At 53.7% G+C, this 24,672-nt stretch overlaps 1 protein-coding gene across 1 annotated transcript in view; it reads left to right on the forward strand.

Moving 5' to 3' along the window:
- Nucleotides 1–11,165, forward strand: part of LOC123028735 (MLX interacting protein) — a gene marked incomplete at its 5' end in the record, with an annotated part of 34,541 nt that extends 23,376 nt beyond the window's left edge. The window contains 14 exons of the mRNA XM_044440949.1: nt 661–750; nt 1,229–1,270; nt 1,448–1,613; nt 2,255–2,338; nt 3,006–3,103; nt 3,671–4,289; nt 5,566–5,687; nt 5,799–5,985; nt 6,519–6,643; nt 7,386–7,487; nt 7,948–8,075; nt 8,895–9,018; nt 9,974–10,103; nt 10,923–11,165. Of these exons, the coding sequence (XP_044296884.1) occupies nt 661–750; nt 1,229–1,270; nt 1,448–1,613; nt 2,255–2,338; nt 3,006–3,103; nt 3,671–4,289; nt 5,566–5,687; nt 5,799–5,985; nt 6,519–6,643; nt 7,386–7,487; nt 7,948–8,075; nt 8,895–9,018; nt 9,974–10,103; nt 10,923–11,044 (2,139 nt within the window). The remainder of the gene's footprint in view (nt 1–660; nt 751–1,228; nt 1,271–1,447; nt 1,614–2,254; nt 2,339–3,005; nt 3,104–3,670; nt 4,290–5,565; nt 5,688–5,798; nt 5,986–6,518; nt 6,644–7,385; nt 7,488–7,947; nt 8,076–8,894; nt 9,019–9,973; nt 10,104–10,922) is intronic.
- Nucleotides 11,166–24,672: the final 13,507 nt, after the last annotated feature.

Genomic DNA, 24,672 nt, shown 5'->3' on the forward strand with positions numbered 1-24,672 from the left:
CTGAGTTGAAGTCCAAAACATCTGGAGGGCAGCTGATGGGGGAAGGGTGGCCTGCCCTGGCTCTACGCTCTTGGAGGGCATTTTCCTCAAGGCTTCCAGGAGGTGGTGAGAATGAGGAGGCCCCAGCCAGCTGCAATGCTGGGGTGGGCTCTTGCCCATCCCCTTTTTGTAAACCACCCCCTCCCACATGTTCTGGCCACTCCTCCCAGCCTCTGTCTTACGGCAGAAGAACCAGAAAGGAGAGCAAGGCAAGCCAGACAGTGCCAGGAAATCCCCATCCAGAAGCGCCCCCGCTTGCAAAGAGGATGCGGCGGGAGTGTCTGCTTCTGCTTCTGAACAAGCCAACACTTTCACATCCTGGCTTGTTCTCATTAAACCATAGTTAAGTAGGAGGCAGTTTTGGTCATCTCAGGGAACTGTCATTATGGAAGAGGATGCGCCTGGTTTCCTTGCAGCTGTGGAAGGGGGGTGGGGGAGTCACGGGGGCCGGAGACATAAGCCGCCCCTTCATGAGCCGTGTCTTCCTGCTGTGTCTGAACGGGGCCAGGAAATTCTCAGCTGGGAAGGATTTTCAGCTCTGCTTCCTTTTCACAGTGTTACCTGGCCTGCGTGCTTTTTCCCCCTTGTCCCTCCACCTATTTTTACTTCATTTTTCCTTAGGCTATTGCAACAGATGGGAAGTATTGGAAATGGCGGATAGAAATAGTTATCCGAGAGTATCACAAGTGGAGAACCTACTTCAAAAAACGGGTATGCTTGGTTTATAATTGATATTTTAGGTAAAAATAGAAGACCAGTGACGGGCCTTCTGAAAGTAAGGACTCGGGGACTCAATTCCATTCGTTTAAATTAGGATAGAGTAGAATAAATGTTTGTTTATATATTTATTTTATTTACACTTGCCTTTCCATTAAAAAGAGTGATCAAGCTAGTTTACCAGAATAGAATACAGACAAAAAAGTTACCTAATTAAAATATAACCAGACCACTTAAAGCAAATCAATTAAAAAAATCACATTTCAAACACATTCACAGGGGGGAAGAAAATCCCTGTTCAGTTTTGTGCCTAGTGGTGCCTTGCAAAGAGCCCCTGCCTGAGTGTGGGAATTATAAATCAGAAAATCTCTTGCTTCATCCTACCAAAATGTTTTCACTTAAATGAGAGCATCAGATTCTGATAACTCTGGAACCATGTTTTAACATCGCTCTTTGTCCTTCTTTTCCACAGTTACAGAAACATCGAGATGAGGACCTTTCCAGCTTGGTCCAGGTAGGTTTTGTGTTAGCCTCTGGTTTGTCTATTGTGGCACAGGTGCCAACCTCGTACACGAGACATGGGGCCACGATTACCACAGGGACTGCAAGAGGGTCACGGAGCTGGGCCCCCGCCTAAGCTGGGGGCAGCGCCAGGCCCTTGTGTCCAGCGTTTTCTCTTCCTCCTCTCCAGGATGACGACATGCACCACTGGCGTCCAGGGATGTGCGGCAGGGAGACCCCGATGGAACTGGACTCCTTTTTCAGCACAGACATGTTTATGTCCGAGCTGCCAGACACCCTCTTCTCCACATTGTCTTCTCACCAGCCCACCCCCTGGACAAACCCCAGAGCGACAGGTACGGCCTTGCCGCATTCTGTGTTTTCTGCCAGAAGGGATGTCTCGGTGCTTCTTTTGCCCTCTGTTTTTCTATTAGTCAAGAAAACCTTGCCTGTGTTTCCCATTGGCTGCTAGAATTGGGGTGGGATTACTCCTAGGGCAGTGGTGGCAAACCTATGGCACGCGTGCCACAGCGGGCCCGCGGAGCATCCTCTGTCGGCCCGCGAGCCGAGTCGCCCCAGCAGCCAAGCAAAGCAGCCGTGCTTATGGCATGGCAGACTAAAAGTGCAAAGTAACGCATGTCGGGCCAAAAACAGCAGCTTCAGGTATGAGCTGGCAGGAACTGGCAAGGAAAGGGGTCTTAAGGGGCTGGTGGGCAGTGTGAGGAAAAAGCCAACTCACTGTGTGGTTGCTGCGAAAAAGGCAAACCCTACGGTTGGCATGTTTAGGCAAGGAACTGGAAATAAAACGGCTAGTTTCCAAATCTGGAGGCTTGCCTGACGGGCTGCTTTCTCCACACTGGGCAAGAGACTCCAGTGTTTCATCTGAGGAACTACGGTGCTCCCTGCTTGGGCTTCTCTGAGGTCTCGGGGGTTGGCGAGGAGATTCCAAGTTCCCTTGCAATTCCGTGATTCTTTCTTTGCCGTTAATTTTTTCCAGAGCACCTGGGAAATGCCGACATGATTCAGCCAGGACTCTGCCCTCTCCAGCCAAACTGCATGGATAGTTTTGAGTTTTTTCAAGGTACGAATTGGGAGTATTGCGGGCCCTGGCCTTTCTCCCCCACCTTCTTCTAAACAGAGCGGGACAATGGCTTCCCAGCTCAAAGCCTTTATTATGTTCCTGCCGACCTTCCAGCCGCATCCAAGAGGGCCGGTTGCTCAGAGTGCCTGACACTTCCCAGCCGGGCGGCCCCTGCACCGGCTCCGTGTCCTTAAGAGCCATCAGGTCTCTCCAGGACAAAGCAACCCTGTGCATGAAAGCTCCCCAAAATGCCTTGTGCACTCTTGAAAATGTGAGGCAGTGGCTTCTCTCCTTTGTTAACAAGTGAATGAATGAATGACATTTGTATGTTGCCCTGTAGCCCAGAGGCTGTCTGGGCAGCTCACAGCGAAGGAATGAACAATCAGCATAAAACCACGAGCAATACGACAAGAGTCAAAACTGTAAAATCCAGTGGCCTTTTGGGCTTCTTCAGGGGATGCAGAAGAGGGTTGCTGCTTGCACAGCACCGTTCCTGGAGAGCGCTGGGCACCCTTGCCAGGGACTCCAACTGCTGCAGAGCGAACGGGAGTGCGGGGAGCCGAGTCCAGGGAATCCAGTGGACTCCCACCCTCGGCATGCAAGGAGTACGAGCATCCAGAGGAAAGTGTAATGTGAAGACCGCCTGCCTTCTTCCCTCTTTGCACAGATATTTTCTCGAACAATCGATCCACCGCTGGATTCTCCGCCAGCATCACTCCTCCCTCCAATTCTGCTCTGGCAGGCACTTGCACGCACTCCTCCCAGGTGAGATGGGGAAGGGCCTGCAGCTCACAAAGGTCTCCAGGTGATGAGGCAAGGGCATTTTTGTAACGTGAAAAAGTTAGAGGTGTGTGTTTCCTTCCAGCTACTCAATATGCCACGAGTTATTTCTTTCTTAGTTAAATATTTGCCTCACCCATTTTCCAAATGGGTCAGTTTGACATGCATGGTCTCTCCACTCACCCCCATTCTGTCCACAGAAAAACCTTGTCAGGTAGGTTAGGCTGGGAGCTGCTGGGCTCCAGGGTCAGCAGGTGAGCTTCCTTGTCAGGCCGGGCTTGAAACCCAGCTTTCCCTGCTCTGACTGGAGCCTCTGCCCTCTCCACCAAGCTGAGGGCAGCAACTAACAGGGCTGCGTCTGAATGTTAAAGAAGGGGCCGAGGGGGATTGAAGCGAGCGGCTTCGGTACGGGCTGTTCATTAGGCTGGGCGATTCTGCCCGGCATCTGCTCTTGGAGCCTGTTTTGCTCTCCCAACTCTGGACTTGTGAACGAGCGGCTTCCCTCAGGTGACGTCAGTCCGCGTGTCATGAGCCCTCTCTCTCTCTTTGCAGGCCCCGGGCCTCTCCTTGGGTCCTTTACCCAACACGCTCCCGCCGGTGAACCTCGGCGAGGGGCTTGTCGCCACGCCGGTGCCTGCCCCCATCATCTCCAATTTGGCAGACATTGGGGGAGACGCCTGCCTCGACCTCAGCAGCCGGGACGCCTTGCTGCTGCCCCCTGGCTTCAGCTCCGAGCCACCCCTGAGCGGCCAGCCGCAGTTCCTGCCTCCGCTCCCGGCACCATCGCTCCTCCCGCGGGACGTCGCTCCCCTGCCGCCCCAGCAGGCCCTGCAGCCCATGAGCGCCGGCCTGGCCTCGCCGGGGCCCGTGTTCGAGCTCTGCAAGTCCCTGGTGATCACCCACACGGCCTCCTCCACGCCGACGCAGAACGTCTCTGCCACCACCTTCAGCCACAACCAGGCCGGCCTCCTCGCCAACCAGCAGCCTGCGCGAGGGGGGGTGCCCTGCAGCCTGTCGCTCCAGACCCCCGTGGCGCAGCTGCACCCGCAGCCTCCCTTCATGCTGCCGGCGGCCAGCCCCACGACGAGGCCCAAGAAGCCGCAAAAAATAGTGCCTGCTCCAAAGCCCGAGACGGTCTCCTTGGTGTTGAAGAACGCCTACATCAGCCCAGGTGAGCGCTCCTGCGGGTGCCCGGGGGGGTGGGTGCGCGGCGGCTGAGGAGGCACGCGGGGGCTCCACACAAGGGTGGCGCTGCGTCTCTGGCCGGGGGTCTGGGGGTCTCTCTGTTCTGCGTGCGACAGGCACGTGGCAGGTATGGGCAAAAGCCGGACTCCTGATACCGAACCCGGAAACCCAGGCCTCCAAATATCCTGCTTTCGAGGAGTTCAGGAGCATTAGAACAGGGTGGCCCACGGAGTTGCCCAGGCCGCAGCACCGCTCCTCCCGCCCCCGGCCTGCACACAGCTCCATCTTCTCATCTTCGTGGGTGTTCTGCAGTGAAAAACGATGGAAGACGCGGTGGCAAAACATTCAGGAGGGCTCTGAATGGAAGGCGACATTGCCGGTCCCTTTTGTAAAATTCAGTCAGCGAGGCAGAGCGATTGCCTGACGGAGCCCTCGTCCGAAGGGAGCATGGGGCTTCCATTATTCAGCAGCTCCGAGCAAGCAGCTCTCGCAGGCTGCAGCTCTCTTCTCCTACCTGCAACCTGACACCTCTTGACCTGGTTCTCAAGTATTCCCAAGTTTAATTATTGAATGGCCCTGAAACCCTGAGCCCAGTGGAAAGGAACAAACATAAGAAATTAGCCTTCTCTGCAGGACCGCTTGCTTCGCTGAGCCCGTCCACGTGGCCCCTCTCTTCTCCAAAATTAATTTGGAGGTCAGGGGGCACGAACAGAAAGCTACTTGGCTTCAGCATCAAGCGTTCCTGAGCAAAAATAAAACTCTGAGGTATTGTTCAGCCTGTCCATGCTTTCAGACCATACGAAGCCAAATCTGGAAAGCCCCCCAGAGTTTGTTCCCCCAGTCAAGCAGGCAGTGGCGAATTGGCAAAAGAGGTCAGCATCTGTAAATGTGGGTCAAGTCCTACCGTGCCGCTTATGGCCAGGAAACACACAGCTTCATCTGGAACGGGACAGACCTGGCCTGCGGCTCTCTGGCTGGTCCGCATCTCAGTGCCATCACACCAAGGCCGGAATCCCACTTTCTGTGCTTTGCAGAGCCGGTTCCCCTTCTGCCAAATGACCACGCAGAACGCAAAGGCCCAGAATCCTTGTTTTGCGGCACGAAGCAGATGCCACCTTCTGTGTAAACACGTGTGAAAGCATGCAAGCAACGCAGCCTTTGTTGCAGTACATTTCAGGTGCTGGGCTCGCGCCATGGAAACCGCCTCCTCCCGTGGCGCGCTCGTTCCTTGTACTCTTGGTTCCACCTTCTGTCCTTTCCAGCAGCCTTTCAGGGGCAGGCCGGAGCTGTGATCGTGACTCCAGCACCACTGAAACGGGACGGAGTGCTGGCCCCGAGGATCTCTCAGCCCAGTGTGGTGATTGCGCCGTCTACAATGGCCCGAGTAAGAAACGACTCTTCTCTGGGGCTCGGGAGCGGAGGCGGGCGGGCTCTCGATCCTGGCCGCAGGCACCCACACCGGCCTCGCGTTTCTGACCCTGCCTCTCGTCCCCAGGCGCCCCACGCGGCAGAGTTCCACAGCAGGATCCTGCTCAGCCCCGGCCAGCAGTGTCCAAGCCCCCAGCCAGTCCCCGCTGCACTGCCTCACCTGTTTTCCCCCAGTGCGATCCAGGAAGCGCTGGAGAAGGGCAAACAGGCCTCGGCCCACAGCCCCTCCTCTCAGGGCCTCTCGCCTGCGCCCGGTAAGTCGGAGGCGGAGGGAACGGCGGATCTTGGAGGCGTCACCTGATGCATTGAAGGGTTCGCCGAAGAGGTCCGGGTGTGGGCACTTGCAGAGCCTCGGGAGGTGCTCCTCCGCCTGTGAGCTGTAGGGAGCCCAAAGTTCTGCTCAGCAGGCTGTGTCTTTGGCCTGGGTTTCATCCTGCCACCTCGCTCGGCCGTGACTGTCCCCGGTGAGCAAGGCAGCTGCATTTGTCTCACGGTGATGTGCCCCTTCGGCAGTGGCATATGCCGGGAGCGGAAGCGACCCCGGACTCCGTGCCTTGGGTGTGACGAAGGTCTGCGACGATCAGCCGCCCCGAGTCCCCACCTCCCAGCGGCTGGCCGGGTTCTCTTGCCTGCCCTGCTCGCTCCCACAGACTGGAAAGCTCCGTTCCAGAAGCCCCATTTAGGACCCCAGAGGGTGACTCTGCAGAGGGGCCGCTGGGGGTGCTTTCGCCGAGCTGTGGAAAATCCCTCTGAAGTCACGGCCTGTGCCTTGTTCTGCTTTTTGAAGGCCGAGAGAGCCGGCTGTCCGGGCAGGTCTCGCCGTGCCCTTCCGAGCAGAGCCCCAGCCCGCAGTCCCCGCACAGCAGCTGCTCAGGGAAGACCGCCGCCCATCCTCAGGTGACCACGGTTAAGGTTCGTGCTTGCCCCTTCGTTCCTGGGGCCCTCCGGAGGGGTTGGCTGCACCCCCATCATCCCCTGCCGCCGGCTTGGGGGAGATGGGATTTGGAGTCCACCACCTCTAGACGGCACCAGGTTTGGTGGAAAGGAGAGCCTTCACAGTAGATCGATTGATGGATGGATGGCCCCAACAGGGTGTGGGAGGAGAGGCTGCCATGGGCAGCGCACAGAGAAGTGCAGGGACAGCAGGCCCTGCTGTGAAGAGACCAGGAGGCGGCACGGCAGGGAAAGGGGAGAGAAACCAAGGCGGTTGCTGATTTCAGATCATTGTGCAGAGCCTCATATGGCAAGGCGGTCATCTTCAAGACGATTCCCTGCAGATGTTTTGGGTTGCAGCTCCCAGCATCCCCAGCCAGTTTGTGGAAGGCCGCAGCAAGGCATGGGCGCTGGGGGATCCCTTAGGATTCAGCCTGGGTTCTAGGACTGGCAAAGGCCGGGCTTTCCTTTTCTCCTGTTGCTCTTTTTATTTTGCCAGTCCCTCGCCGCCTCCCTCCTGGCCTTCGCCGCTGGGTTCGTTCTTTGTCCTTGCGTGCCAAGGAGTTGGGGCCGATGCGGTGGGCGCAGGGAGAGCCTTTCCCGGCACTGCAGTGAAACCGCCCTGAATATCACTCGGCCCCGTTACCCTGTTGAGCAGGACTACACGGCAGAAATGATGACAATATTGAAAAGAGCCAACGTTTTATTCATGTTGATCCAGAGCCGCCGAATGAAACACATTTCAGCAGAACAGAAGCGGAGGTTTAACATCAAGATCGGCTTTAGCACCCTCAACTGCTTGGTGTCGGCAAACTCTAAATCAGTAAGTTTTTCAGTGGGACTTCTCAGCCAGGATTTCTGCTCCCTCTGCGCATGCCCAGGGTGGCATCCCCCAGGCTGAAATGGGGAGTCCTGGATCTCTGGAGACTCTCAAGGGAAGGCGGCAGCATTCAGTGGTGCCACACGTCAGGAAGAAACGGGGTCTTGAATGGGTCCAAGTGAGTCCTCTTAGCTGGGACCCTGTCCCATTATCATGAACCTTACATTGCATTGATATCCCACCCCTTTTCCTCTTGCGAGGAGTCCAAGGCAGCTTAAAGAGCTCAATTTGATCATCCAAATAACAGCCCTGCAAGGTAGATCAGACTGAGAGAGTGACTGAGAGGCCCAAGGAGCAGAGATTTGGACCCGGGTCCTCCCAGTCCTGTCCGGACACTGATAACCACTGCTCTGGCCCTCAAGTCTGCTGAGCCGAGTCCGAGACCTTTTTCTGCCTGCTGCAGATCAGCCATGCCTTGACACTCCAGAAGACGGTGGAATACATCGCCAAGCTGCAGCAGGAGAGATCACAGATGCAAGAGGAAGCCAAGCGCCTCCGGGAGGAAATCGAGGAGCTGAATGCCACCATCATGTGAGGGCAAACGCTCTGCCAGCTGCGGGCGCACACGTGCGCGCTTTCTCCCCTGATGAGCGGAAAGTCCCCCGGCCTCTGTCTAGCACATTGTCAGCCCAACAGCTGCTGGTCATCAAAGCCAGACAGAAGGATAAGAAGCCACGATTTCGGGGCCTGCACAGAGTCCCAGCAGCCGTGTTTGTGTAGGCGTTTGACCAGGCCTCAGTACATCACAGTAGGATGCGTGTGTGTGGCATTATGGGTAGTGGCACGTGCTCCCATCTTGGTTCAGAGCAAAGGCCTGCCAAGCCCAGCATGCTGCCCTTGCCGGAACTAGCTGCCTTCCGGTCCTTTTAAAACGTTCACCGATGGAGTCCCAGGGCATCCTCGCCCAGGAATCCCTCGCCAGACAAACACTGCTGCTCCCGGACTGGCCTTCCCCAGCCTGTGCCCCCCAGGTGTGTTTGGCTGCAAATCCCGTCATGCCCAGCCAGTTGCAGTCCCAAAACATCTGGCACACAAACACCAGGCGGCCCTCTGGAACACCCAGCGGTCATACAGTGAAACGCTCAATGTCAGGGGAAGCATTCTGGGAGTTTCACCAGGAAAAGAAGCGCCACCTGCTTGGCCGCCGCCCTGTGCAGGACCTCGTCCAGGATCCGGGATTGCCAGGGACGGCTCGGGCAGGCTGAAAGGCCTCGTGCGCATGAGAGGTGAACCATCTCTCTGTGGCATCTTGACTTGCAGCAGCCGCAGCCCTCCGTGGCTTCGGTTTGCTCCTTCCCTGTGGCCCGTCAGTGGGAGGAACATGCTCTGACCGGTGTGCTTGTCTCTCAGTTCTTGTCAGCAGCAGCTCCCGGCCACGGGTGTCCCCATCACGCGACAGAGATTCGATCAGATGCGAAGCATGTTTGAGGAGTACGTCAGAAGCAGGACCCTGCAGAACTGGAAGTTCTGGATCGTATCCTTTGCTGGTGTGGGTGCGCAGGGGAGGGAAAGCGTTCCGTTTCTGGAGGAGTCCGTGGCGCTGGGCTCGGGGCCCCGTTCCATGCTTTCTCCCAGGGGGTACTCCAGAGGCTGGGGAGCAGCTTTGGATTTTTCCTAATACAAAACGGAAACGGCCACAGGCTGGAAGTGCCTCGATTGGGCGATTGCAGAGAAACATGTTCTGGAAGTGGGTGCTTCTGCCCTCTGGAACTTTCCCTCTAAAGATCAGACTGACGCGTTGTGCCTTTGGGGTTTAGAATTCCCTCCAAAGCTCCGCAGGACTCCTTTGCGTCGGTGGAAGGACCAGCTCATCGGAAGCCTTGATGCCTTGCGAGACGGCGGAGAGATGGGACGGGTTTGCCAAGCTTCAGCAAAGACGACAACTGCTCATTTCCTGTGATATATATCAGAGGCCACTCTGACAGGAATGGAGCATTTTTTTCCCCTCTCGCTCGCTCGCTCGCTCGCTCTGCTTCAGGGCCTTGCTGGTGTCGTGTTCCGCGTGCTGGCTCAGCCTGTGTGAGTGAGGAGCTGGCAACATGCGCTTTGTGGAGGATTGGCTGGCACTGGGCGGCTTCTCTGAGCCGGCACCTGTGTAATTCCGTGGCTTGCCACAGTGGGCTGGTGCTGGCCAGTTGGGCAGCTGAGTCGGGACTTGCTCAGAAGTCCCACGGGGGAAAAACCTCTCTGTGCTCTGCCTGAGAATGGCCTTGCGGTGTGTGGGGGGGGGCACCCCGGGTCTTGATTTTGCAGAATGTCCCGAAAACACAGAAGGCTTTGGTGTCGCTAAAGAACCCCCTTTCTCAAAACGCTGCATCCACTGCTCCCTTTTCCTGGGTGCCCGACACGGCCTTACACTCTGCCGTTGGCATCCCTGCCAGATCCCTGTCCGTGTTTGCTCTTTTCCTTGACTCGCGACCCTTGTGCAGTTCAGCATCCTCATCAACCCCTTGTTCGAAACATTCAATGGGATGGTGTCCACCACAAGCTTCGAGGAGCTGCACCAGACGGCACTGGCATGGGTGGACCAGCACTGCTCCTTGCCAGTCCTCCGGCCAAGTAAGCAGCGGGTGGTTTCGGGGGGCAAATGCCGGCTGTGCGAAAGGGCGCGAGAAGGGAAGCCGGACCCATCGAAAGACTTGAGATAAGGCCCTGTGTATGTTAAGAGAGATTTCCTCTCAAGAGACACAGCTTTCCTCGCAGGACAGCCTAGTGCAGCTTAATTCTCAGAGGAATCTCGATCAGGGATCTGCCTAGGGTAGGGTCAGCTTGAACTCTGCAATCTGGCATACATTGTGGGAGCTGGCTGCTCTTGTCACCGGATGCATCTGCAAGCGAAATGCCAGTTGAGCAGCCCTGACTCGGGGCGCAGTCCTGTGTGTGTCCCTAGAGGAAAGGCCAGGCTGGGCCCGTCTGGTGGCGCAGGCCTTTTCTCGGAGGAAATGCCCATCCGATTGTGTCTTGAGGCATCCCCTCATACATCGGCAGTGAAATGGGAATTTGAGGGATTTAATTCCAGGATCTGGTGGGCATGACTTTTGAAAACAGTTCGAGTTCTGGGATCCAGTGGGAGGCACAGGTGCGGCTGCATTCCCAGAGCTAGTGAGGACAGGCCAGTGAAAGGCCCGAAAAATCACAAGCTGCCGTTCTGGAATAGCTGTTCAGATGCGATTAGCCGCACGAAGTGTGGCTGGGGACCAGGGCAGAGACTTGATTAAGGGGGCTCAGGAGTTGACTGTCTCTTAGCCTGTGGAAAGGACCTTTCCCCCCGTGGGTCGTTCTAAGGACCCGAGAGCTTGTCCCTGCTGGGATGCCGCCTCGGGCTCCTGGCGGGTGCAGTGACCCAGGTCCCTTGCCCTCCTCGTTCCTCTGTTCCAGTGGTACTGAGCACCCTCCGGCACTTCAGCATCACCACCTCCATCCTCTCCGACCCGCTGCGCCTGCCGGAGCAAGCCACCGAGGCGGTGAACAAGCTCAGCAAGAAAGCTGAGGAAAGCTAACCAAAGACAAGCCGCGCCACCTCCTCGAGCCGCAGCGAGCATCCAAGCGCCACAGAGAGGGGGGGCGCCACCGCGGGGTGATTCGCCGTCCAGCCGCACGCGCGGGCCCTGGCCTCGGACTGAGAGGGGTCTTGGCGGGGGGGCGGGGGAGGGGGGCGGCCGGTGGCCGAAGGGCAGAGCTCCGTCGCTGCCCTTGGGCTCGGTCAGAGGGGAAGGCCAACTCAGGTAAACCAGCAGGGCAAGCGACCTGCTGTAGCCAGCAATAGAAGCACTCCTTCGATGCAATGTCCGGAAATATATGCAGCACTTGCGTTTTCCTGCAACCTCAGGCACCGAGGCTCCGTGAAAGATGGAGAGGGCAGAGATGCCACCAGGACCATGGCATCCAGTGGGCTTTTATGAGCCGTGAGATGCCTTTCGTTTCACGGCGTTGCCGTGTTTTGGCCCTCGTGTCTTTTGCTGGCAGCCAGGATTCAGAGAACAGCACTCCACGTGAAACTCGGCCTCTGTCTGCCCACTTCGGAAATGGGGGTCCCCCCGAATTGGTGCAACAGCGTTGGGAAGAGGCGACGGCCAGGGGGCGCTTGCCTAAAGGAAAATAGCCCCACCACTGGAAAGCCAGCGATTTTGCAAGCTTTCCGGTGCGCCGAAGTAGCTCTTTGGATCCCAGCTGGTGACTAGCATGGGAAATACCAAACCAAAGGAGAAAACAATTTTTTCTCGATGGTACAAAAGCACGCTAAAGACATTCAGGGGGCACTCCCCTGCCCAGGAGCAGGGAATGGGCTCCGTGGAATTCAGTGGCACTTGACTAAACGCGCCTGCGATTGTACTGTAACTTAGTAATCTTGGGCCAGCCCTTTTTTTATTACAGTGTATTTTATTAGAACAGGATCTGCTTTAGTTTTTTAGCATTTCAACAGCTCATGGTTGTTCCCGTCCCTCTTCCACCACTGACCCCCAGTGGCTAAATCAAGACCCGTCGACAGATGTGAAGAGGCCTTGCTTCAAGATGGGCTTCATCCTTCCGTAAACGGAGACCTTTTAAAACACCAGGCTGACCACCCTGGCACATTGGAAGGGGCCTGGCAAATAAATTCACAGAGGTCCTTAGTCCTCAGAGAGATGCTGAGCAGCCCACCTGCCTGTGCTGGCATGCCGGTGGCGTGAGAGGAAAGACCGCCCCTCCCAAAACAGCATTTCTCACCTGGTTACCCACAGCAGGTATTTGCTTTCCATAGAGGAGCCGTGGTCATTTAGACACCTGAGCTGTGGAGCTCCTGGCTGAGATGCTGGACAAACAGTTGACATGGTTGGTGCCACAGGAAAGATGGAAGCTCATTTTGAACCCTGGGAAAATTCCCCAGGAAATCGGTCTCAGTTCTAGTTGCTGCTTATTCCCGCTCTGTTCAGCCCTCGTGCCCCCCCACCCCATAGCCAGGGAATCACTTCAGGCACTGAGGTGGCGCAAGCCTTAATCACAGGAACAACCTGCGGGGGGAGGGGGCGCGTGCCAGGGGAGCTTTTGGGGGGCTCCCCTGGCCTGCTTCTGGTGCCTTAAAGCACGGTTCAGGGATGGCCCAGGAGCTCCGTGCCTTTATTGTCTTGTGCGGCTCCAGCGCTTGTGACCACCGGTCTTAGACTGCGACTTTTCACTCAGTTGAGTTGGGCCTTTGTCAGTTCATCAGACTTGGGTTCGCTGATCTCACACACATTAAATCGGCTGACCCACAGGTCCCTTGCAAGTGTAGACCAAGCACAGCAGGCCTTTTTAAATTGTTCTTAATCAGTTAAACTTGCATGGGATTGGATCCTTAATCAATCAAATTTGCCTGCAAGTGAACAGGAGGACTACAGATCCCGGTATTCCCCAGGGAATTGCCGGGAAGTGTCGGCCAATTCATTTGGCAAGCATCGACTTGGGAAATCTTGGCATAAGGAATTTTCTCTGTTTCCAGGTTATTTGATCTCAGGAGCACTGAATGCAAGTTGAGTGAAAAGAAAAAAACGTTTCAGCTGAAAAGGGAAAAAAGGGGCTCCATTTTGGTTACCCGTCCCTGTCTGGTCACCCCGAGGCTGTCCTCCCATGCCGTGGATGACCGGCTGTCGGTTCCCGGCTCACGGCCTTAACCGTGCTACGTAGCCCGTCTTCAGGGAAGCCTCCGCTCTGCCACGCCGCATTGGCAGGCTATTTATGGGAAATGGTTTGGCGTTTAAGGTGCCGCCGTTGCCTGACAAGGTTTGTTTACATCTCACTACCAAAGGCCCTCGTCTGTAAAATGCCATATGGGGCATTTTAAAAGACACAAGAAGAGAAGACTTTCTAGAAAATCAGAAATAGCCTGGCCAAAACACATCTGGTTGCACAAAGCAGCCTTCTCTTTAGGGGAGGTTTCTCAGGAGCCCGAGGACTGTCTGGGGCGTCTGACAAAGCAGCTGAACACTGCGGCTCCTGCACGCACCCGAATCGCGCTATATACCTCTTGGGACACCTTGCTCATTGGAGCGACCGATTCGTTCCCCTCCACACGGTATTTTTATGTGCAGGGACTCTGGTGGGACCCAGAGATCAAGAGACTGATCTTCCTTCTCATGCTGACCTCTCCCAGCTCGCTTGGGTGTCGAGGGCAGAGAGCCGAGGTGCGCCGTGCTTTCAGCTTCCCTCTGGGAAACGACGCTCATGCCGGCAGCAGCTCCCAGCCCATCCAGCTGCCCCGTGCAAATCCTTTTGTGCTGCCGGAAGGGTCCATCACACCCCCCTCTAGGAGGCGGCCACCCGTAGCTCCGAGCGGCTTGACGACAGCAGGGCCTTCCCAGGGGGCTTCAGCGACCACCGCATGGTTCACCGAGCTTCATGGGGGCTTTCAGGGCAAGAGACGGAGCCCGGTTCAGCCGCTCGTGCACAGAGCTTTGGGGCAGGCGGAGGACGTGGTCAAGGAGAGCCCTGAAACACACGCACACGCAGTCGTGGGGAAGGCTGATTCTAAACCGCATCCACCTAACAGGCAGACTGGGATGACCGGGATGCAGGGCAGGGAGACGGCGCCGCTGTTTAACCCATTCAGCCAGTGCAAGTTGGATCACACCTGCCATAACCTGCACCTGTGAAAAGAGCGGCTTTTCGGCCTCGCTCTTCAGGGAGTTTAACACTGCCCACATCACTGCCTGTGAGAATCATTGGAGCTTTTCCCCCCTTACATACGGGAAAACTCCAAAACTGTTTTTATCAGCTGCAAAGAAGGCATTGATGAGCAAGCAGGAAGGGTTCTGCACGGCTTTGTAAAGTTAACAGTCATATGCAGAGGTTAGTTTTGATACGATCATCCTGCAGTTGGTTGCTTTGGGTTTAGTTTCAATCTGAACTATAACCATAAATGTGTTTTGTTTTTATAAATGAAATACGGAGTTATATATACTTCTTCAATCATGGTTTGGACAAATTCCGCTTCTCTTGCAACTGCGAATCATCATATTTGTATAACGGATTGGCTGTTTTTCATTTTTTAAAGAGTGTAACAAGCTTCGGAAGGGTGCCGATCCCTCATGCAGCCTTGTTATTTCTTCTCTATTGCATGAACATGATGTTCTGTGGCGCCCTTCGGGTTGCTATCTTTCAACGTGCAATTGCAATTTTTTTTTACAATTACGACTTAAATAAATACTATTTTTTTGAAAAAAGACACCTGGCCGGCTGGGCAGTTACGTGCTTGTTTTCAGTAAAGGGACTTTGCTTTTGACTCCAAGAAACTTTCAGCCAGTGCAGGCTTTGTGGTACCAAATGCAAAAATGCAGCACTGAAACGCAGCTTATACTGGTTTCTTAGTCTGCGTGAAGGGGGCTGTCTCCAGGAGCAGCACCTCTGTTCTCTGGGCATCTCCACGGCCCTCCTCAAGAGCGGGCTGCGATTGTGTGCACAATGGAAAGAAAAAACTGTGCCTCTCCCAGTGCTTTCTTCGTAACCTCCACTGTGGAAGACAGGCATAGGAGGAACCCTTCCGAGTACAGCCCTTGGCCACATGTATGATTTCAAAACACACGTGCAAGAATCGCACGATTGAATTGCTCCCAATGTTGAAAGCTCCCGGTGAGCAAGAATTCCAATCCAGATTTTGCTGTAATCACACCCACCCACCCACCCATCACTGAAGCTGTATGGTTTCAAAGAGGCCAATGGAATCCAGTTTCCCCACTCCCTGGATGTATAAATTGTGGACATTTGTGGTATCTAAATTGTCTCAAAGAATAAAAGAAATCACTGGCCCTTTTTTCTTTAAACATTGCGGAAGCGGTGCTAATGCTTAGATCTTCGAATAAATCACTACCAGCTCTGCAGGATGTGTCGGCCACATTTTCCTCTGACAAGGCAAGGGCAGGCTTCCGTGTCAACAGTTCTTTGCAATGTACCGTAATCACAAACACCAACTCCCTGAGGCTCAGCCATCGAAGCAGTGCTGCTCACACATCTCCTATCAAATGCCATAGCAGGCAATGCAAGACGGCTTTGCACAGCAGATCTGCTAACCAGATAAACATGGAGTGGAAAAACCACATTTCCTCACAGTAATAATATTGTTAAGGGTTATTGCTTTGCAAGAAACAACTTTCTTACCCAGAGTTTCACTTAACAGAAGTGCTTTCATTGGTTGCAACAAACCACTATTTATGGCATGGAAATGGAAACTTAATTTTAAGATTTGTAAAGGTGGGGGCTTCTTCTCGCTCTCCCTATTCATTTTTCCTTCTGCATAGTTTCTTTTTGGGCCATGGCCAATCAAACGAGGAAGACGCGAGGGGGTCCCTGGAGCCTGGCTCCAGGACGGCTATCTTGCCTCGTAGAGTGGCCACACAGCCACTGGACAGCAAAAGATGTGGGAGAGGAAGAATCCAGTTTTACACACAGGCAAACAGGTGGCAGTCGAGCCGGGAGGGAGGGTTTGGCTGACAGTCTGAAGGTTTTTAAAAACTCTGCCTAGCAAGCAGTCAACAAGACAAATTCAGCCAGGAAGGTGCATTCTAGAGCATTAGTCTACACTCGCCAAAAGGAATTTTCATCCACATGTTTGCAGTTTGATGATTATACCATGAGCTTTGTTAGTGAGAGCAAGGAAAATACAGGCACCAATTGACGAACGGTTCTGTATCCCCTGCCACTCCTCATGCAGAGAAATCCATGTGCAGTAGAACTCTTTCTCAGTTTGGGAAGCAAGGGGAAAGTGTGGGGGAAGGAGAGAGGGAAACATTTCTCTTGCACACGTTGGTGATCTTGCACTGATTCCAGGCTGTTCCAGTGACGAGTCACACTTCTGGTAGTTTGTCTGGCTATTCAGTTAGGTGGCCCAAGTCTGAATGGATGAAAGCTGAAGGTACCTTTCTCCCAATGTACTGGCAAATTGGCAATTCAGCCTCTGCCTGGATTTCATTACTAATTTTGGAACACTCCTCCCCAAAGATGTATCTCAAATAATCAGACTCAATTTGAATAAGCTGACACATAGCATCTTATGGGATATCAATACATGGGTATCTCTAAGCTTCTAGCATGAAAGCACTCAAGATTAATGTAATCCCTGAAATGATTTATGTTTTGCATGGCTTCCTGGAAGGTTTTTCATGCATTTCATGAGTATCCTGGAAAAGGATGCAGTTTCTAATGCAAGAGGCCAGGCAGATATGGCTTCCCTAGTCTGTCTTTATGTGGTTAGACTTCTTTGTGGGCTAGTACTAAATTGGGTCTTTTCCACTCGGAATAGACTCCCCCCACCCCCAGCCCATTTCAGAATCTTCCATGTTTGGATCCTCTCCCCAAACCCACTAAAATCGACAGAGCACCTCCCACAGATCAGGTGGAAAAAGAGGTTAGCACATCACACCAAGTCCATTAATAGTTTGACCCATTGTCACACGCATGCTGAACTTTTACTCAAGTACCTTTTACCAGTTAATAAAGATAATGTACAGGCTTTGAAGCAGGAATGGAGTAATGAATTTGATTGGGTCTTGCCCAGTCAACAGATGGCTACATTGCCAACTGTCCCAGAAAGGTTAACACATCTTAGGTTACTATTAAATCAGAAAAAAATGTATGTTTCAGGTACATTAGACATGACAACATCTTTTTAATGCAAGTTTCTCCAAATTAGTTTGGAAGAGTAATGCTTCTCTGACTCCTATGTTCAGGCAATGCCCAATTCTCACCTCCTTTTGGGAAGAGGCAATAATACAGATCAACATCATGCTGGGAAACTCTTTATGTTTATTGATGTGCCTTTTCTTCTCAATTACCTGCCCACTTGAAATGTAACACAAGGTCAACATAAATTCTCCACACCCATTTGACAAGTGAAGCACGAATACACAACATTGGAGGGATAAACGCCCCCACCAACCTGCTGATGCAGGTTGAGGACTTGAACAGGTGGGCATTAGGCATGATCTGCATATGGACCGGCAGGTGGGATTGTTGGTCTGTCTTCTTGTAGTCCATGCATAATCATGCCTAAAAGCAGCAATATAACTCTCCATGTCGAAAATCTATAGAGGTATGCATATGTGTCCATTATAAAAGATACATTCCAAAGTTATGCTAGAAAACTGCCATAATTCTATATAAATAACATATGCACTGACCAGCAATGCCTTCATAAAATAATCTTCAATATTATATAAATAAATAAATGTGTATGTCCTAACCAAATAAATACTTAAATAAAATAATTATTGACCTGGAAGAATGGAAAACACATGCATGCGTGCAGTCACCTGGGAACAAACCTTACTCCCGAGTAGACCGGGCTTGTGCTGCAAGGGTCAGAATCTTCTGGATGCCTGATTACACGAGAGTCAGCAGAAGTTGTCCCCAGGTCAGTGCAGAGCATTGCAGCTTCACCTCATCCCCTGGATACTCTCAGGAAAGGGTTTGGCTGCATTTTTTTGCAATGCTTCGCAAGATTCGTCATACATTGTTCATAATATTCCAAGACATAGCAAAGCTGCATGTGTTGCTCGAGTTTGCTTTTGTCCTTCTCATAGGTGATGGGCTTAGGAGAGGCAGAGATGTTGATGGATAAGTAACACAATGTCTGATCTTGGAAGAAATCAGGAGAGAACAACTCCCGGTGTAAGGAGCTCATCTGCTTGAACAGCCCATTAAATGCCGATATGACGAGGATGACGGTGGTCACGTTGGTTCCTTGTGGAAAAGTGCAGTTGGGAAGCCCTGTAAATGACTGCGAGATGCTCGCCCTCATAGTCTCCATGTTGGACTCCTTGTGCTCGGTCTTCTTTTTCTGTAGAAGAAGCGAGTAAGGCATCAGCGGTTGCTTGCAAAGCTCAGGGAGCCAAGGTTCAGTTTGGATGCCAGGAAGCACTCCTGACAGGACCCGCAGGGTGTGGAATGGGCTTCCACGGGAGGTGGCTGAGGCCCCACCGGTGACGGTGTCCAAGGACAGGTGGGCCATGCACATGGTGGGCGTGTCGAGAGCGGAGCCGGCTGGAGCCGGGGGTCAGACTAGATGGCCCAGGAGGCCCCTTCTGACTCGCTCCGTCTCTGTGTTGGCAGTGGCACCCAGGATGCATCCCTGAGTCCGCCTGCCTCTTGTTTGCCCTGAGAAGACGTTCTCTCAGGGAAATGCTGGGCAGTCTTGCCCACACGCGCATCCTGGGCGCACGCTGCGCAGACCAGCCCCAGTGCTGGCAGCCAGCTTCTGTTGGGCTCGAAACCAGCCATGCGCCAAGCGCACTTCTATCCTCCCTCTTCCCACAGGTCGGGCTGCTGTGGAAGCGCCTGGAAGCTGCACAGCAGATCCATCAAAGGTCACATGCAACCCTCCACGTCTCTTGAGAGCTGTTATGGCTTTCTTTCGGCTTCTACGTTTTGCATTTGCTCGTAAGGAAAGGGGTGGAAGGGGTGCGCAGCCGCCAGGATGAGGCCCAAGGACCTGTACAAACTCCTCCTGCTCTGAGGAGAACCGGGGCCAGGGAGAATGGTGCTTGCAGGCTTAAAGGTGTGCAGGGCTTTATTGTGAAGGGGAGAAATTGGTTCAGCATACTTACACAGTCTGCTAGAAGATTTCCCGCCTTGTGTTCCAATATTTCAGGGCAATCTGGACTGGTTCCATGTGGAGCTGAGAAGACGGGCATGCCGCAGAGGGCAATGAGCAGCACGCAGATCCCTGTTCACGAGAGAAACAGGCCATGGGTCGTTGGAAAGATGCAGTGACTACGACTGAGCCTCCCTCCGCCGGCCTTCCCCTTGCCCTGCCTCAGGGATTCAGCCCAAGAAGGAGCAGAATTCCTCAAGGAGCAGAACCGGCAGGACGGACCAAATTTAGCAACGGCCGCTGCCCACCACCTCTGATGATGCTTTGCAGCGCACAGCTGGGTCCGAGTGTGGGGAGAGGCTGAGCGTCTGTCAGCACCGCCCCGAATGTGGGGGCTTCCCACCCGTCTTGGCCAACCCCCAGGATGGTTGGGCAGAGCTGCAGCGCCTCCCAAGAGGCACGTGGTAGGATCCGCGTTTGCTGCGGACATGCCTGCTGCCTTTCGGGGACCTGGATTGCAATGCCCATTCCTGGCCATGAGGATAATGGGGAGTGCAGTCCGGCTCGGCTGGAGCACACCTGGCTGGAGGATGTGCAGTTGCTTGCCCGAATTCCTCGCATCGATGGGCTTCTGCTAGAACCATGCAGGGACCTTCTGGCCCTGGCCCATCTCACTGACACAGACTGCATTCTATGATCTCCCTTGGTTAAGGAGATGCATTCAAAGCGTCCGCTGATCTGCAGCATTTTGTCGCCAGGGGAGGCTTCTATAAAGGTGAGGTGTCTCAGTTTTGGCCTTTCTGGGAGAGAAGGGGGTCGGGCAGCCGCTGGCCATCTGTGGCCCTCGGAGGCTTCCCGGGCGGTCCCTGAGGCCCCTGACGGGCCGGCTGCGGAGTAGGAGACCCCCCTCACTCCCTGGCAAGCAGCGGCTGAGGGCCCGGTCCCTCCACCCCTTGCCCACTGCCGTGCTCCCGACCCGGTCCTGCAACCGACCCCTCCAAGAGGGTGGCGCAGCAGGGAATCCCTGCCCCCTACCTTTCGCCTGCAGCATGGTTCGTGGAGCTGTAAGAGCAGGGATCCTCGCGGCTTGCTGACCACCGAGTGTCTGTGTCTCCCCGGCACCACGAGGCCATATTTGTATCGTTCATTCCCCCACGCCTGAAACCACTTTTTCCTTTGCCACGTAAGCGATTGATAACTGCAAAAGGAAACTGACTATCAGCGCTATCTGTCTCATCAGGATTTTTTTCATTCAAATTGTTTCCAGCAGAGCGATCGTGGCCTTTGGCTTGCCCTGTGCCCACCCTCAGCGTTTCCCTCGCGCTCTGACGTGCGGGTGCCGCAGCCCACCCAGCCCCATGGGCTCAGGGATCCCCGCATGGCCTGGGTGATGGCACCAAGCAGGCCCCGTCCCCCAGGCAGGCCGGGCCGCTGGTGGCGCTGCTCTGTACGCCCTCCTCTTTCCCCCATGGTTAAGAAGGGCAGGTGAGGCATGGAGCCCGGGGGCTTTGCCCTGCCCCCTTCTGGGTAAGGAGGCGCTGGACCCCCCACCCCCCGTTCATTTCCTCCTTGCAATGGAGCCAAACGGAGGGCAGAGAAAAGGGCTGCTTCAGGCAGGAGAGGATGCTCCTTCCTAGAATGCTTTGCAGGCTGCATCTGGGAATCTCGCCGGATGGATGCACCTGCCAAACAGTGGCAAAGGTGGGCCCAGCCTACTGAGCACCCAGCCAGCTGCAGGAAGCCTCCTCCTCCTCCATTAAATGCACAAGTTGCTTTTCACGGCTGCAAGCGTCTTGAGGCACCTTGTGATTAATACAAGTAGATGCAGATATTTGCATGTGTGGTGTCAACCAGAAATAGGCAGACCGTGTGTGTGTGTGTGTGTGTGTGTGTGTGTGTGTGTGTGTGTGTACACACGCACATGTTTGCAATACAGCCCCTGATCAGCAGCATCTGCAGGCAGAAAAGAGCCCTGCATGACATCCCAAAGAGCTGCCGCTGCCGGTCAGCGTTGTTCCTACTGGGCCAGATGGACCACAGGCTGTTCAGTACGAAGCGGCTCCTGAAGCTCCCAGCGAGAGCTCAGCTTGCGTCCTGAGCACTGTTGGTATATTTTCAGTGCAAGCCTGAGGCCCTGGCGGTGGTGCAGCCACGCCAGAAGGGCCACTGGTCCGACGTGTCCATGGGCCGCCTCGGCAGTCCATCTGCAGCATTTATAACAGCAGATCAGGTAGCTGGTGGCTTAGAGGAGCAGGCCGAAATTTGGCTTCGGCTCCCGGCATCCCTGCCTATTGGCTAGGTGGCCTGGGACTTCTGGGAGTTGAGGTTCCAGCATCTGGAAGTCTCTCCACTGCCTTCCTCTGGCCAGGAGAGGCCTAAACTCTGAGACGGAGAAGCTAGCTGCACACGTTCAGAGACGGCCATACAGTAGATCTAGACTTTGGTATCTTTTCATTGATAATCAGTTGATATTAACCATCATATGGATCAGGTGGTAAGCAGAAAGGTGGGATATAGAGGTCTGAATCATGAGACGAGGGAAATTCTGGACATTTCCACAGCACTGCGTCAGCCCCATTTGGCACTTTGGAGTCCACACAGTCAGAATCGCAGGACTTTCCTGGTTCAGAGTGCGGCTCCCGCAAAACTGGGGGAAAGCAAAAAACCCCAACGCCTTAATTGGTAACTCATTCTTGAAACTTAGACAGCCAGATAACGTTCACTCCCTCACTGCCCGTCTGGGTCCCTTCCTTGCCTGTGATGCCCGTGGAAACGGCAGCTTCAGGGACAGCGATGGGCAGATAAATGTGTGAGATTACTCAGTACAGTTCCTCCCCACCCCGCCCAGCCTTTCTGCACGTGTTTTCTCAGTGAGCCGGAGCACAGGAGTCCGCCCAGGCCGGTGAATCCCCGTGCATCCCACCCCCACGCTCCTGGCGATTAGAAATGCCCCCTTCCGTCATCGCCTTGCCCTCCCCGCCACCCACCCGAAGTCCCTTTCCAGGAAAGCGCTGCCCACTGCCTGCCCAAGGAAGATTAGATCAAAGCGGAGGCAAAGCCATCAGAAGGAACACAAATAAAAGGTGCATTGGATTTTCCGCGCCAGAAACCTCCCGTCATGTGGTGGAAGGGTTCGTGATGGCTCTGATGTCACCCTGTGAAGAGCCTGCTCACAGCTGGGGATTTCTGCGTGGCGGCTCCCAGTGCCGAAGAGGCAAGCTGCCGCCCCGCCCCGCGCATGGCTTAGCTGGAGAGCGGCTTGTTTCTTCAGCTGCTGGTGCAAACGTCAAGGAGCAGCGGAGGTGGTCCTGCTTCCGCATCAATTTAGGAAGGGCCCGTGCGTGCAGCATTTTAGGCTGGCATTCCCACTCCCGTGCATTTCCACCCGTCTCCTGCTCTCTATCTTGGCACTGTTTTTGATGGGACTTGCAGTTGAACTCTGTGATTTTGTTGGCATGGCTATTTTTCGCTGCACCCCTAGACAGGTGTGCCGTTCTGAGCAGGATCGCTGAGCTGTTCCTGCACAGTTGCAGAGGTGTGCACGCACACCATTTCGTTTTCAACCTCTGTCCCTGCACAGCTGCGATGGTGTCCATGCAATTAGTAGATTTTTTTTTTTTAATCATGCCCTCTTCTTCCTCCCTGGCGGTTTGCAGCACGTGCTTGCAGAATCAACAGAAAAAGAGGGCGCAGGGGACCCTTCGGACTCCTGCTCTTTCTGCTGTGACTGCCAAATAATGTGTCAGTGCGCGGCACACGATGGTGCCATCAATGCTCCAGCGGAGCACTGACATTCTGTGAAGAAGACTGCCAGAATGTTGCCTCACGAGCAAAAGGGGCTCCGGTGTGGAAGCTACCGTTGGGAATATTCAGATAAACCCTGGTAGGAAAAGGTCGCTTATACGTGCCTCTGTGTTATAGAATTGCTCCTGCACCTCTTTCTCAGAAAGCAGCAGAATTCCAAGCCAGGCGACTGCTTAGTGTTGCTGTTACTGTAAGAAAATGGAATTCTTGGCTGGACTGAGAAGCTGCTGGAGGCCAATACAGCCAGTGGGGAAAGACAGGCGTTTCCACCAGCTGCAGTTGAGGCAACGGGTGTCCTTTTCTTTCTGATCACCTAGCTGATCATCGATGCTATTGTACTAACATTATCCAGAAACTTCTCTGCATTGGTGTATGTGACTAGCAGGTTATTAAAGTGTCTGTATATGGGCTGTGATTTTGCAGTTGCGTTCATCTCTACCTCTGTTGTTAGTTACTGCAGGCACTGGGGCACCGATCCAATAAAGCTGCAGAAGGCAAGATGTATAGGCCTTCCCCAGTGTTCATTCCTTGCAAATTGAAATTTGAGAGTCTGTCTCTACCCAAGTTAGACTTTCCCTGCTATTTTATCTTCATCCCAACAGAAGCATTCCAACATAATGTGCCAAGAGCTGCTGTTTTTCTTTGGTTATTTTATGAGTAAAACTATGCTTACATTTATATTGACTAATAGTTCCAACATCAAAATCAAAGCCAAAACAACAGTATCAAACAGGGAAAACACATGAGTAGCTGAATGAATTTGTTGCAACGAATGCCTAGGCCCTAGTGCCCCTAGAGAGCAAAATGTGCTACTCTTCATAGAGAGATTTCAGCCAAGGCAGCCCAGCTATCCAGACATTTCCAGACTGTCCCTAAAGACCACTGGTTCCAAACTTGAAACCTTCATCGCGTCCTCAGCCTCCTCGCCTTTTAGCTGTCCAAAGGGTGTGGAGGATCTGTTTGCAATGGCCTTCGCGAAGTTCCAGAAGACAAATAGACATTTAAGACCATGCATCTCCATAAATATTAAAGAGCTTTCGGTCACAAGTCCATCTGTACTACCACCTTTCCCACTACAAAAAGCAGCCATAAAATATGAGAGAGAAGCATGCATTGCCTTACACATCCAACAACGGGCCAATTTAGATACAGCGCAACATAAAGAGCTTGTGGCATCAGCTGTCCTTGCTGAATTAACCATAGCCTGAGATCTGTTACTGCTTCTGAGAAGATGCTGACAAAGAGATCGGTTGATAGGGCAAGACAGGATACATCAATTAATCCTTCCATTCTTGATCAAGACTCTGATTATTGTATTTATTCACCAGTAATGGATATTTATAAATGTGAACCGTGGGCTGACAATGCCATACAGCCACTATCATTAATTCCAGTGACAAAGCGGCTCGGAAGATCAGGGCCAAACTGCAGATAGAAATGTCGGATGCGTTGCTCCTTCAGCAGACAAATCATATTTGGCATGAGAACAGCAAAAAGTTATCAATAGGACTTGGAACTCTTTATGAGCCAAACTGCCCGTTGTTGTTTCTCCTTTGTACTTTCTGTGTGACCCCCCAAACGGACCCCCCAAACGGCCCTGTAGGGTAAGAACCACCGGGCTGGGCCGAATACTTGGCCAGAGTCTTTAGAGAGGGGCACAAGTCGCTAGACCTCACCGAGGCAATTTTTTTTCATATGAGTGCTCTTTACATTTCATGTGAATGCTCTTTCTTGCAGGCTGCAAGAAAGCAGCTCATTCTCAGCGTTTTCTTTCATTTTAATCTA

This window comes from Varanus komodoensis, unplaced genomic scaffold (assembly GCF_004798865.1).
Source record: "Varanus komodoensis strain SLA01 unplaced genomic scaffold, ASM479886v1 scaffold38, whole genome shotgun sequence".
NCBI classification, from domain to species: domain Eukaryota; kingdom Metazoa; phylum Chordata; class Lepidosauria; order Squamata; family Varanidae; genus Varanus; species Varanus komodoensis.